This window comes from Festucalex cinctus, chromosome 5 (genome assembly GCF_051991245.1).
Source record: "Festucalex cinctus isolate MCC-2025b chromosome 5, RoL_Fcin_1.0, whole genome shotgun sequence".
Classification (NCBI taxonomy): domain Eukaryota; kingdom Metazoa; phylum Chordata; class Actinopteri; order Syngnathiformes; family Syngnathidae; genus Festucalex; species Festucalex cinctus.
The window spans coordinates 21,454,743-21,470,137 of record NC_135415.1 but is presented as its reverse complement, the minus strand read 5'-3'; the positions used below and the strand labels follow the sequence as shown (position 1 = coordinate 21,470,137).

General features: G+C 38.6%; 1 protein-coding gene across 1 annotated transcript; it reads right to left on the bottom strand.

The window, feature by feature from the left end:
• Positions 1-672: 672 nt before the first annotated feature.
• On the bottom strand, positions 673-7,935 carry crhbp (corticotropin releasing hormone binding protein). Its single transcript, XM_077522881.1, has 7 exons — positions 7,772-7,935; positions 7,608-7,695; positions 4,614-4,774; positions 4,223-4,433; positions 3,681-3,835; positions 2,384-2,501; positions 673-1,935 (listed from the first exon to the last, which is right to left on the bottom strand). The coding sequence occupies exons 1-7, from the start codon at positions 7,850-7,852 to the stop codon at positions 1,781-1,783; spliced, it is 969 nt and encodes a 322-aa protein (XP_077379007.1). The 5' UTR covers positions 7,853-7,935; the 3' UTR covers positions 673-1,780.
• Positions 7,936-15,395: the final 7,460 nt, after the last annotated feature.

The window sequence follows — 15,395 nt, the reverse complement described above, 5'->3', positions numbered from 1 at the left end:
TATATGTCATTACTTTTGATAGACAAGCAAAGAAGGCCTCCTGACCACATGCTCAAGTGCTGGAGATAAACAACCACATTTTACAAGGAGAGACTTAAGCCGCCATCTCTCCCTCTTCCCCCCTCCTCGACGACTTGCAGTTCATCCTCTAATAATGAAAAGTGAAAATTGCAGCACGTCAAGCGAAAACGACATCCGGCGGGTAATTGAATCATCACCGTTGAGCAGGTTCGAGATGAATCCCCCGTAAGGAGAAGATCAAACGCTTAGCAGGAATGTGGAGGGGAATGAAGCACATGTGCCATAATCCCATTAAGAGAGAGCCGCACTCCGACGGAGGTCACAAACAAACACCCAACAGTATTAAACACGCATGTTAATTCTCATCATAAGCCGTTTTCATTATGGCGCCGAGCAGCCACTGTGAAAGCTATTTGTGTGCCTGCGGAACACATCGGATCAGGACAAATGAAAATTGAGACGCTGACGGTCACAGATTATGTTTTTAATGGGAAAGCAAACATACAAGACTGACTCATCGTTGTATGACCTAAAATTACACTTGGGACGTTTGGAATTAGTGTGCAGCAGTTCTCCTAACCAATGGAAGCTGTTTCGCCAAAAAAATAAATAAAATAAATAAAATAAATAAATAAATCACCATTCCAAATCTGCTTTGTCATGCGTTGTTTTTATTTATTTTCAAAACATTCAAGACAGTTCAAAGAGTGACACATAAGGATTATTACACAAAATTTGAAAACAATAAAACAACACAATTTTCTATGACTTTAGCAAATTAATTGGAACAAGAAAAACAAGACTGAGAAATAACTTTTAGAGCCATGATAATAATTTATTTACACAACTAAGAAATGCAGCATGAAAGTTATCCTCCTGACTACCTGGAAAAAAAAATATTGTCCAATCATGTTTATTTTGATATTCCCCAATCGTTGTCAAGTAACTCGAATACTGCAAAGGGAAAAAAAAAAAAAAAAAAAAAAGTTTTTATTTTTAAGCTATGATGTGTCCACTACAGAGGACATTTTTTTTAAAACTTAAATGTTAGGCTCAAATACAGTTAAAATAATTCAAACAATACTTTAATGTGTTCTTAAGAGTCTTATAGAAAACATGCTAACAACATTTAAAGCCTAAATTTGTTCAATAAAAAATGTTATACACTTACTTTTCGTCTTCCCTAAAAAGTGCTTGCACTGAGGGAAGCCATTTTCTTTTATGATGCAATTAAAGGTAGCAAAGCCCCACCCCTACACATTTGGTATCATTGGAAAGCTCCGAATGTCCTCTGTAGAGCACACAAGGAGTTAATTCAATTGTATGCACTGGGTGGGAGATATTCAGGTTTAAAAAGGTCCACTACAGAGAACAAATTTGAATTGCTGGTAGTCAGGAGGATGTAAATTGAACATCAGTTGCTTTTTTTTAATATATATATATGGCCTTCCTCATTTATTCCCTGAACTGCATCATCTTATCTCACAATCGCGACACACACTTTCTACTAACTTCCTCTACTATACATAATGTAAACAAGCCCCTTTTGAATGTCAGGTTTCTAAACTTTTATCATTTCTCTACCTTATTACCGTTGTAAAACATATGACGAATATATACGTCGGTGGCAGTAATTGTTTGGATCCCATTTGATCCGCGGGAGTGAATTCCGTTGAGTTAAATTTCGACTGAAACAAATAAAATACATTTTCCTACTGTAAACGAATGTATTTACAGATTTAGTGTGATTTGCGCAGTTTCACTCCACATTGCACATGTTGTCCAGGCTGTTCTCGTGGGCCTCGGGCAGCACGTTGCGTTGGAGTAGCCGGTAACGGAAAGACACTCGGTTGATGTAGTTGCCACTGGACACCAGCCTCACCACCGAGTTATCGCAACCGATCTTCATCTGGGCTGAGGAAGCACACAGACAACAACAGACCTCTCTATATGATGTGTTGTTCAAATAAATAAATAATATCACAACATAAACATACTGCTAAATTGAAGGAGTACCTAAAGTTGTTTTTCTAAACAATCGTAAACAAGTAGCAATTCATCACTTTACAGAGAAATTTGTACCTGGCAGGTTTTGAGATTAATGAGCTTGAGAGTTTGTTGTGGCCATTTTTTGGACAGTTTATAAAATAGACCAAGCTAGCAAGTGGACTCATTTGCATTCGACAAATAGGAGAAACACAAACCAATCTGACAGGCAGAATGTGCAAAAGCATTGAGCCATAAATCTGTGTGACACCCTGAATAAAAGCAACTTTGCTTCCAAAAGTTCAATGAACATTTTGGAGAGGTTTTTTTAATACTTGTTTCGGTTTTGGACATATCACAGTGATGATGGACTTACCGAGCCCGCTGAGAGGAAAACACAGATCAGCAACAGGGAACATGCGCGACGTGTCCACCCCGTTCCCACCCAGCAGCTCCACATAGTCGGCGGATCCCGAACATCCAGACAGCGTCGCCTTTGCAAAAACAAAACAACAAATCGACAAACATGGCAACTTCATTATCGCTACATCTACTGTTTCCACGCTTGAATTAATTCAATTACAAAAATTGTTGTATATTGACCAGAGTTCCGAGATTTTGAGACGTAAGTGGTTATCTGGACGATTTTTTGCTTTGACTTAAGAGCCAAACTGGAGGTACGAGTGCTCCTGTACTGACACTCCCAGCTGTTTGTTTGTTTTAATTTAAAGCAGCAAAATTAAAATGCCTTAATAGAATCTGGCTAGCTTAGCGCTAATATATAATTGCAAATCCCATTGACATGCTAATGGTTACAATTGCTAGCAAAAAATATCTGAACCCAAATGACTGAACAACACACAGACAGATAAAATGAGAATAGCCGACTCACATGCATACTCTTTTTATTTTTAATCATTTGTTTCTTTGTATACTGAATATGAATATGTGCACTGAATAGGCCAATGAAAAGATATAAAGAGGTCACATCTTTTCTATTTCGTATAAAACCTGTATTGGTTTTCTTTTTCTTTTTAGTCTATTCTTCTTCATTTGTGTTTGCGGCACTGTATTATACAATGTTGCCCCCCGGTGGCCAAGGCTAGCACAAACTGTTTCCTGACTGCCCCCAAGATAGCTCTAATTAAAAGATTAGCACATTGGGCGATAAAAATACTGTACAGATCTGAAAAAAAAATTAAATGACTAAAAACATTTTTAAAAAAAATCACACTTTTTTTTATTGCAAACAAATTCTCTTAGATGACAAATTTTCTATTCTGAAACTACATTATCAGTAGCTAATAGAACAAAACAAAAATGCTCACGATACTCAAATTCTTTATTTACTCCAGTATATACTCTACGTTGCCTATATGCATCACAGTACATGTGTATGGAGGACCAAAACTGCCAAAATTTAAAGTAAATATATGACTAAATAAATAAATAAATGACTAAATAAATGACTAAATAAATACATAAATAAATGACAAGTGAAAATAAAAAATGATTTATTTCCATTTATATTTAAATTTGTATATAATTTTCTAATTATATTTTTTATATTCATTTTTATTTTCACTTTTAGTCATTTATGTATTTATTTAGTCATTTATTTATTTTGAATGTTGGCAGTTTTGGTCCTCCATACATGTATGTGAGTGTCTGACCTTGGGCCTGAGCTGGTTGCTTTTGGCCTGCCCCAGGCTGAGCTGTGTCAGTTGGATCTCCACCGGGTAGATGATGGAGAAGCTGCAGTTCCTGTGCTGATGCGGCATCACCATGGTGAAGCTGCCCTCTGGGCTCTGAGACATGATGTTACATGCTACAACACGCACACACGTATAAAAAAAATAACAAAAAAAAAAGGTCACAAATTGGATATAATCAGCATGATTGTTTACGACTAACATGAACTCTGATGACTTAATGCTGTCAAAATAAAAGTGTATTGTAAATTTTGAATTGAACAACCTAACATTCTTTTTCCACCTGAGCATCATGTGCTGGTCTTTTCTCGCTTCCTTGCCACATTGTGATTCACTCGATGTTGACAGCATGTTTGTCCAGCAGCCTAACAACAGGCGCATGTCTCCTCTTCTCCCTCTTGGCAAGCGACGCACTACTGAGCGTGAAATGCGCAACAAGTGCACCGCCTCTCGGAACCCTCACTCAACCCTCGAAACACCCGTTCAAATTTCATCCGACTCACGGAAAGGGTTGCGCAGCTTCTTCACGATGAGGGTGAAGCCGCTGTCGGGGGCGTGGATGCGGAAGAAGACCATGGCGACGTTCTGGGACGAGCGACTGGCGTGACCCGGCGGCGTGGAGGAACAGATGTCAGTGTAGCGCTGGTGCAGAGGCAGCGGGTGGTCTTGGTTACTGGGGAACTTCTCCCCCTTCAGGACCCAACCGTCAAATATCTGGAAACGCACACGTGGACGTCAAAGATTGTTTTCAAATGTTTTACACCAAGTACCACCTAAAAAAAAAATCTATTCGGTATAACTCTGTAGGGTCATAAGTAAGCTGAGATACTTCCCAATTGGCTTTGAAATGATCATTATAAATGTGACAAATATGCGTGGGAGAGTGAGGTCGACCTTGATGAAGTCGCCGGCGTCGCAGTCGATGTTGACGTCAGACAGCTCCAGGCCGATGACCTCGCTCGGCTCGCCGATGATGAAGGCGGCGCAGGCCAGCTGCTGCGGCGACGACGCCACGAAGGTGAAGTGGCCCTCGGTGGCCAACATGTCCAAACATCCTGACAACATGCACGTCAGGGAGAAGAAAAAAAAAAACAAAAAACGTGAGCAAATTGAGAAAATTAGATTGTCAAGCAAAATGTTAGGAACAGCTCTCAGTATTGTGCACCAACAAAAACTTTCAGAGTATGCATTTGAAAGCAGATTTTCTATTTATTACTTGATCGAAACATGATGATGACATGACGCAAAAGATTCAGACAAGCAAGATGTTCCCCATCCAATGCTTAATTTGAGAAAATTGTTTGGCGTCAGCTCCAAAAATTATTTGTGGCGAATGCATTGTGTTTTGTGCTAGCCTAAAAACTACTAGCTTCCACTGTTATAATAATTCTCTGTTCATTCTGGAAAATATATAAAAATATGTTTTTTACTTCACACATTAGTTAATGTGGCACTTTTGTTTGTCAGTTCACAAAAATAGCAACACTGTTGACAGGTTATGACATAAAAGAGCTAGCTAGCATAGACATTTATGTCATCATAGCATGTACTGTGCTAGCTAGCTAGCCGCTATAGTGCAGTACAATCACTAGTTTACTACTTTAGTTTGTGTGTACTAAGGGTGTCACGATTTCGATTTTTTATCGAAATCGATCGAAATTACGTCACGATTTCGAGCATCGAAATAGAAGAGAGGACACACGATTCGATGCCCCCCCCGCGCCCGCCGCCACCGCCGCCACCGCCGCCTCCCAGGAAAGCAAATGAGACGCAGCCATTCAGCTACTAGCTAACGGCACTTGTTAGCTGACTTCTCCTGCAGTCATGATGGCAAGCGCGGACAGACACAGCAATGGTGCTTCAAGCCGCTCCCGCTTCTCTCGTCACCAGTTTGGAAACATTTTGCGTTCCCGGTGAGTTATGTCGACAACGTTCACGTTGTCGATAAAAAGACCACAGTTGCAAGATATGCTATGTGCGCGTACTGTACTCGGCCACGGTGTTACGCCCGGCTCGTCAAGGGGAAGGGAAGTAACACAATAACAGAAAATATAGAGTAGATAAACACGGGTCGACTTTAACATCTGAGTAGTTTTAATTGAAATTTCAGGCAGGGGTTTGACAAGGGAGTGAAAGTGGAAGGTGAACAAATAATAACCGCATTTGACAGAACTGACAGAACGGAGGAGAAACAATAACTAATAGGGGTATAATACACGGATACACAATAGCGTCGCGCTGGCACAGTCGTCCAATCGGAGTGTCGCGCTGGCACAGTCGTCCAATCGGAGTGTCGCGCTGGCACAGTCGTCCAATCGGAGTGTCGCGCTGGCACAGTCCTCCAATCAGAGTGTCGCGCTGGCGCATTCAAACTGAATGGCCCGAGCCGCCAGCCGTAACAACGGGAAACACGACAAACATGACGGGACATTTACGCAGGCATCACAAAGATTTAGATTTATCAAATTCAACTAGAAGTGGGAAAACAACGGTCCAACCAACTATTTCATCCTCATTTACAGTGAAACTTCCACACACTTCAGCTCGCGCGAAACGCCAGATCCATAGGTCTATTTATAGCAGCAGACCTGCAGCCTTGGAAAACGCTGGATTCAAACATTTAATTAGTGTACTTGAACCACGCTACAGTATGCCCAGCAACTGTAAATGTTGGGATATAGTTTGTTCAGGCTGTATTTGTTCCATGACTTTGGATACAATATATTTTTTGTTGTTGTTGCACATTGCACATTATTTTAAGAGGAACGCACAGCACACTGTTGTAACCAAAAACAGTCAATAGATGGCAGGCACCCACTGTGACTTTTTGTTTTTGTTTTTTTATTTTTTATTTTACACTTCAGTAAGAACAAGACGGTTAACTTTATATTGTAAATAAATTCTTTGAATTTGATCATTCCTGCCTAATGTCAATTATCATATATTACATAAATTTACACAAAAATAATATGGAAATTGCATCACCTATATGTAGCCGATCTTTTGAAATAAGATTTACTGTACAATGAATAGAACCAATGATCATAGACTAGCCTTAGCCTACAGAAGCATATGCCTCTGTGTTATAAAGTGGGGGAGCGGAGAAAAAAAAAAAAAAAAAAAAAAATCGAAAAAAAAATCGAATCGTGACCCCAAAATCGAAATTTAAATCGAATCGTGGAGTTGGCGAATCGTGACACCCCTAGACTGTGTACTATACCCAAATTGTGTGTATGAAGTGGTCACAATGGCTATTGTATACATTAAAAAACACTTAACTAAAGGAGAGTAAATTATTACACAACTATCAGTACGTACTACAGTATGTACTTTTGTCACCTCTGTGTGAGTGTGACCAACAATAATAATAAACCTTAAGTAGAAGACAAACACCTGTGTGAATTTACTATATTGGATTTGGGGACGGTATATATTAGTGGGAAGACATCTTTTGGAGTTTAATTTAAAAAAAATAAAAAATAATATTTTTTTTTTTAAACTTTTATGGGGAAATGTAGTGAAACAAGAAGGAATTGCATCAGACTGACTCTCACTAACATAAGCGCTAATCTTTAAAACTCCATTTTAATATTGTGCATGGGTACTCGTTTAATTACAGCATGCCTCAGTAGGTGCTGCTGTATTGGTTAGCAAAGGTCACAATAGCATTTATGATAAGGTTTACAGATCCAACTTGTTTATTTCTTGAAAAGAAAATGTGTCTAACTTTTGATTCAGCTCTTGCATTGGATCAGATGAGATTTTGCAGGTGTACCTAATATTGTGGAGTGGATGAACACACACAAAGCAGCTGGATAACAGTCACTCGTTGGTTACTTATTGGATCAGTCTGCAAAAATGAAGCCCGGATAAAGTAAGGCCACTTACTAAGAGATCGTCTGAAAACAAAATCTTCTGATTCTCTCTTCTGCTCCGAACTGAGAAGAGAATATAATCCGTCTGAAGTGTCGTCCTCCTGAAAGTAAACATTTGAGAAGCAAGCATCAGGCAAGCAAACGGAGACATTGTACGTCTGGCGACGTGCATCTCACCTCGATGTAGCGGCTGAGCATCATGTGGGATGAGAGCGAAAGAAGGAGGACGAGAAGTTGTGTGCGCGCAGACGGAGACATGCCGACGATGTGCGTGCGTCTCTTTGCCACGAAATCTTGGAGAGCAGCAGAACGGCTGTGGAGGCACTGTGGCAGCTTTTATAGAGCAACCGCACACGCTCATTGAAACCTCGAGCAGGACTTGACTCGTGTGTGAAAGTCACTCCTTGCACCGGTTGGTACATTGTAAAATGTGTGCAATGTTTCCCAACATTTAGTGAGCCAAAGCACTTATCCATATTTTAAAATATGCACACCACCAAACAAAAATAAAAAAAAAATAATTTGCATGTGAATTGTGACTTTTGCCATCTAGTGGAAGAGCATCAAATTGTTGTGCGTGACACTGTACGTCGCTGGCATAGATTGATGAACAAAGATAATAATGGAAAAAAACAATCAGTGACTTTTGCAATTAAAAAAAGAAAAAAATGTGAATAAATTGCAACATTTTTTATTTTTTTATTTTTCCTATTCGACATTTATTTGACTCGGTAAAGCAACAAAAGACCGATTTAAATGTAAACATTTAAATCCATACAAATTTTAAAAAAATGACAGAGCATTCCACCAAGTTAAAATGTGACCAAAAGGTACATAAAATATATTGAAAAAAATGATAATGATAATGATAATAATAATGATAATAATAATAATAATAATAATAATAATAATAATACTACTACTACTACTAATAATAATAATAATAATAATAATAATAATAATAATAATAATAAATTGATTGCACTTTTGGATTTGGGGAAAAATACTGAATTTTTCTGTCTGTCACGACACGTCACTTGCATAGATGAGCAAAGATCTATTTTGAAGTAAATACAAAAATATTATTGGATAATATCCTGTGGCACACGGAAAAGTGGAACATGAATGAAGAGTGAGGTTTTCCATAGGTTGGCAAAATTGTCATGTCCCCAATTTCTGGACTGACTTTATTTCTTGGAAAATAAAGTCAATACTTTATGATGTGTCAGCTGACTGAATGCAAATTTGATGTTTGCTTGGAGCTGCTCTTCCTTCATTTTTCACTTTTCTGTTACGCATGTCTTATCATAAAAGTTTGGTCGTCTTTAGCTGTTTGGTTTGCTAGCCAAAATGTTCGTTGTGAATACTAAATAGTAGCAGTGAACTTTCTAACAAAGCAGCAGATTGTGAACAGAGGCCAATTAAGTACTTGCAATGCTTCATGCTGTTTATTGACATTCCCACTTGAAGTTTCAACATAATACCAGCAGTGGTCATTGCGTTTGGCTCACAGTCAACAGGTTCTGGGTTTGAGTCTTGGCTAAGGCCTGTATGGCGGCGACATTCCAAAAACATGCTTTTGAAGTTCAAAGGCTCGAAATTGACTGTAATTGTGAATCAGGGTGATAAACGTTTTGGATTTTTCATTACAATTAGTTTTCATTTTGACTTTTGCATTTTAAATTCAGTTACTTTTCATTTGTTATTGTTTGCTTTATTTTTTCAGAAATGTTTCACATTAGTTTATTTTTTAATTAGCTTTATTTATTTATTTAATGGAGCATTTGTCGAGTGGAAGGGATGTACATCTCCTTTTGGCCAAAGTTATCTGTCACAGTCTCCAGCTCACTTGCAGCCAGGTGAAGTTTTTTTTTTTTTTTTTTTTTTTTTTTTGGCACTTGTAGGGTCTATGAATCAATGACTCAACAATTCATTCATGAATTGTTCTTTTGTTCCCTTTCCTTTCAGTTTTTTTTAATGTCTTTCTGTCTGCCAACTAATTCCTTTATATTGAGGAACAAAAGCGCCGAGACAGAAGCCGTGCTCTAATCCAATCCACAAAATTCACTTAGATGCAGCTAATTGTAAGCATCCGCGCAGCCATTGTGAAAGGTCAAACTTGACAACAAGCTGGGTGTTTGGGACAACCACTTCATGCTGACTCCCATTCATCTAAACCACACACACACACAAAAAATTACTATCCTGCGTGTGGCTTAAAATGACCCTGTAATGAGTGGTGACATTTCCCGATGAAGGTCTGTGACGCCACACGCGCTCGGCTCCAAAAATAAGAAATACAATAAAGAGCAACAACGGCTTCCAGACAGGAGCTTTGTCCCCTCGGTGTGCAATGACCTATTCGAGGTGTATTACCTTCAATTCAAAGCCATGGGGGGCAACCCAAATTAATTGGTGTTCTTTTTAAAGCCTTTGTGCGTAGGCGATGTCTCTGCTTATCTATTAAATGACAATAATATAAAGTAATATGCTAAATATACAGTAATGCACAGGTATACTGCATTCATCTCTTGAATAAGAGTATATGGGTAAAGGTTTTTGTGTCCCAAGACTCAATTGTATGCTGACTGTGATTGTGGGTTGGGTCATGGGGTCATTGTGTTATGATGTTGATGTCAGTTGCTACGCATGTCCCTATGATATTTGTAGTTTCTATGCAGTCGCTAGGTACATTGTGATGATGATGTATTTGCCACTTTTTTTTATTTATTTTTTTCATTTCAATCATTTATTTAATTCATTTATAAAAGAAAAAAAAGACATATCTGATATCTGTTTCTCCCCAGAGCTCATTTACACACATACATTTATTTTGTATGCGGTTGCTATGTCCCTTATAACGATGATGTTGTCAGTTGCTATGCAGTTTGCTATTGTTCCTTGATTAGCCACTCTTAGTTTCCCAGTCACTCTATTTTGTCATATAGGCCTTCATTCTTTCATTTAGAATTGTGCATTTCTCTAGCGAGAGTACGTCAAGATTCTTTAGCTGAGGTTCTATATCAGCACGTCGAGGTTTCCCATATCTCGTCTTCCGTGTAAGCTGTTCCATGTATTTGAGGTTGCTTCCATGCATCCAGCCCTGCTCTCTCCATATCAGGTCATCTGGCATTCTTGTATATATATCAAAGACTTTCTTTTTCCCCAACTTCCGTGTCTTGTCTGCGTTTGGGTCTTAATTCCGCACCTGACATAACAGATAACCTGAAAGCTTGTAAAATCCTGCTTCATTCGCATGAATTCCGATTAATTTCCATTTGAATGTGTCAAAATTGGAAAACTCTCGTTATTTAGCAACGCTAGCGTGTCGTCCTTGGGGAAGGTGACGTCACCCGGTCCACCTAGTTGCTGTCATGTTGCAAAATTGTACATGAGATGAGTTGAGATACATAAAAACATAATAATAATAATGAAAATAAATCCATATTAATAGTAATTTAAAATATTTAGAATATCAATAATAACATGATATAGCCAAATCAAATACAAATATGATGATAAAATAACATTTCTTTCAAAATAATAATAATAATAATAATCCAGTTGAAATGATAGCGTCTGCTGCCCTCTGGTGGCTAAAATGAAGGACTAGCCTTTGTTTATAACATTTTGTGAAGAATGAAGAGTCCTTCAAGTATTTTTTTTTTAATCTCCAAGTTGTTTTCTATTACTGATTCAGCACGATCGGGATGGGAAAAAAAAGGTAGTTTATTGATCCTACTGCGTGTAATAATTGCTTACGGTGGTCAGACTTGATGTTCCATCACAAGACGTCATGCGTGGAGTTCAATTGCAACGATTGTTGACTTCACTCACAAGCGGTCCTCTGCGCCTTGCTATCCCAGCATGCACTCTGTTTTAACGCACCTTCTCCCTGGCAGAAAGAGAACATTTAGCAGGCCTTGTCTTGATTGTTGCATGCTGTTGACTCACACACGCTAAAGGTGCACACACAGACCAACTTGACCCATTCATCTCCTGTGTGGGGGTCCAAATGAGTCGACCCTCCCCGTTTGGACTGAATGGACAGAGAGAGATGAGTGCGAACGTCCCGCATGGATTTTCTTCCTCATCCCTCCCCTCCCAAACGTGGTTAGTTCAAAGTGTGTTAATCAAGAGCGATGGATAACACCGTCTTCTTTTAATTACCTCGCAGCGTACAACTTCGGGGGAGGCCTCCTGGTGCCAATCTTTTTATTTGTTTTTTTGTTTTTTTTTTCCTACTGAGTCAAGTCTCTGATTTGTTCAAAGTTGATGGTAGTACTGAATGTACTTTCGGGTTACGTAAATCAGTATAATTGTATCATTTCTATAGCAGAACGGTGGATTTGTGGAAGTTTGTATTTTTGATAGCAGATCTTGTAACAATTAGTGCACATCATTAGCCTATATGCAAGTGTACCTAATGTTGTGGGCCTTTTGACATTCTGTAAATCTTCTCAACCCTAACTCATCCATACGAGCTAATAAACATTGATTAGCTTGCGTAATCAATGCACTCAATGACAATGACTCAGTGCTCTGCGTAAATGTTATTGACTGCAATCAGTTCCAAATAGCAGCACCTCATTTGTCCATGACATAAAAATAAAAATTATTTGCGATCTTCAGGCATTAAATTTTTCCACACCTAGATTGTAGAGTACTGATCACGTATTTCGATTAAAAAATTTTAAATACATTGACATTTTGCCCAGTCCTACAAATCAATTCTTCGCGCTACCAGAAGATGTCGACATTGAGCCACAGCTGATCTAAAAGACGCCACAGGTCTTAAAAGATGCATAAAGCCTAAATAATAAAATCGACACAAATGTGGCTGAGCTGTGTGAATGTACAGTATACTACTACTACTACTAAATAATAATAATAATAATAATAATAATAATAATACCTTGCATGTATTGAGCACCTTTTCAAGGCACGGTCCTGATTTAGTACAGAAGGTATTTGGTTTATGCCACGCCACCTCCAAAATAAAAAAATTTAAAAATATATAATAAATAATCTAATAATTTTTTAAGAGAATAAAAGCTATCATATTACAAGGAAAAGTGGCATTTCAAAAACAATTTCTTAATATATGACTTTTTATTCCCTTGCTATGCTTTGTGAACTCTTTAATATCACAATTATGACTTTGTTTAGGAAAAGCACTACTGTATTATCATAAGATTACAACTTTTTACATACCATAACAAAATATGACTTCTTCTCACAAAGATTAGGACTTTTTTCTTAAAAATAAATAAATAAATAAATAAATAATGCAACTATTTATAACTGTACATTTTTTTTCCGGAATAATGTGGATCTATTATAGTACAGTTACAACTTTTTTTTTTTTTGAGTCTTTTTCATTCTGATAGTATTTATGAGTATACATGGTACTTCTGTTCAACTGGCAGTAGAATTATGAGGGGGTGCAAAAAGTGTGGTTGTTTTTGAAGTACTGTATAAATAAAGTTGAGTTGAGTTCGAGGCCAACCATCTTTTTAAGAGTCTATGCCAGTTATTATTTTAAACGTGTTTTTATTAATGCAGCGCATTTAGTAAATGCAGTTCAGTTGTAATTAACTTTTAAACACAACATATTTAGTTGAATCATTATTTGAGCACAGTTTCCCCCCCTTATTTAAGCCCTTTGTTACTATTCAAACTGTTACAGTGACTTACAATATTAATTAAAAAAAAATATATAGGAATAAAAACTGTCTGGTTATTGACCAACACTGAGACCTACTATGTTAATTGTAATGTTGGTCATTATGGTTGTGGTACTTGGTGTTAAAAAAAAAAAAAAAAAAAAGTTCAAGAACCACTAGTTTATGCTATAGGGAAGTTTTAGGGGAACACCACAACAAATGCTTACAGAGAGTTTGGAAAGTAGCATCTAATGACAACAACAAGGTGACATATCACCTTTCAGCCAAAGTACAGTAGGGAGAGCATGTAAGTTTAGTACGGCCCGCGTGGCCATGCATGGCTGGGTCACATAATGAATGTTGATGAAGTAGAAAAGCCGCTTTAATCAGGACGGATCACTGTGCAGAGGTGGAGAATGTCAGCGAGAGCAGGCACAGCTGCTTGCTGAGAAATTCAATATTGACTGTCGGGATAAATGTCCTGCATATTCTCTCATGTGTCCCAGGGGCCGCGGTATTATGCCTCTCACGTTAGCGGGCCCTAATTGGATTAAAAATGACTTGTTATTGGGAGAAAAATGGCCGAGAATATGCCGTCATAATTATTGCCTCCGCTTCTCCGAGTGCTCGGCGAAATGTCAAAATCAGGTGGTTGCGGGCAAACGCCTGATTTGATGGATTGTGTTTCATTTGGGAATCAATGAGAGGCTGTGCAGTAAGAAATGTCACATCAAAGCCTTGTTTTCCTTTTGTTTGCTGGCCCAAGCTTTGATATACCTGCAGTGTTTTTTAAACGTGGATGTGAGCGCTGCATAAGATGGCCTGATGCATAAGTAAACTAAACTGCTTGGGAACTGCTAACTCACAAAAAGCTCATTTTATATAAATTTTTAACACGTTAAAAAAATTAAAAGTGGAAGAGGTACAATTATTTTAGTCATTGTTCGCAGAGGATAAAGAAAATACACCTGTGTGTATCGTTATATTGTTGTGTAGGCTACGTGTTGATCCACTATTTATCAAATCCTGCTGTAATGTCAAGAAAATACTAAAATAATACCCGAAACAAGATGAGAAATTTTTTTTACAAAAGCAAATAGGAATTTGAAATGTGATCTCTTAACTCATTCACTGCCTTTGACGGAAAAATACGTCAAATGATGCAATGCATTTTTGCTGGGCTGGCAGTGAATGTGTTAAAAGTACATGAAAATGTAATCAAAAATATCCAATCCAAACTTGAATTTCTGTTACTCTATTCCCCTCAATACAACACGCACGAAGAATAATCCTAAAAGGAAAAATTTCCTACACCTGGCTCTATTGACTGGTAATTACTCACGGGTGCCCACTAGTGTCCATGTGGCCCTATAGCAGCTGTTTAGTTTGATTGTGTGGGGTAACACAAACGTCAAAAGTTCGATTTTAACACACGCAGGGGCGAGTTGTTTCTGTGAGTTGAAAGTGGGGGGCGGGGCAAGGCGTTGTATCCCACCAACCAAAATAAATCTGAGGATTCGGACTTTGCTTTCTTCGTCCTTTCCATTTTGCATCCAGTAGGGTGCTGACATGATGTCTCGGTGTCAGAGTTGGCCAGTTTGTTTGGTCCCTACTACAAGTCAAGCATTGGTGGGATGGGATGGGGGGGGGGGGGGGGGGGCAAATCAAAGTGTCCACCATGCAGAGTAGACGTGACACAAACAAAAATCCATCTGACGTCCGCTGGGCTTTGTTTTGTGCGCGCCACCAGGCGCCAGCCATTAACACAAAATAAATGCTCGACGCCGTAAAAGTGACAGCGTCTCATTCATACTGACACGGGCTAAATTACACATAAAACCACTGATAACATCATCATTAAATATTGATTCTTAGGAAGGCGGAGACCAAAACACACACATAACGCGAGCCGCGCATTGCAAAGACCACGATGCAGATTCAGCAGACGGCTGGGGAGGGAGTTGCAATAGGTGACGAGAGGTGAAGAAGGAAGTGGAGATGGTGAAGAGTGGGGGAGAAAGGTAAAGGCTTGGAGGAGGGGGCTGGGGGGGGGCAGCGAGATTTAAGTCTGAGGCTGCGAGCAGATGTGAGCATTGATGATGATGGATGTGGCTTGTTGAGATGCAGACTTGTTA

Coding starts and splice junctions, on each gene's coding strand:
- crhbp (XM_077522881.1), bottom strand. CDS start 7,852: ATGTCTCCGTCTGCGCGCACACAACTTCTCGTCCTCCTTCTTTCGCTC. Junction 2,502..3,680: donor GCAACCAGCTCAGGCCCAAG/GTCAGACACTCA, acceptor GTTTTTGCAAAG/GCGACGCTGTCTGGATGTTC. Junction 1,936..2,383: donor TTTTCCTCTCAGCGGGCTCG/GTAAGTCCATCA, acceptor GTGCTTCCTCAG/CCCAGATGAAGATCGGTTGC.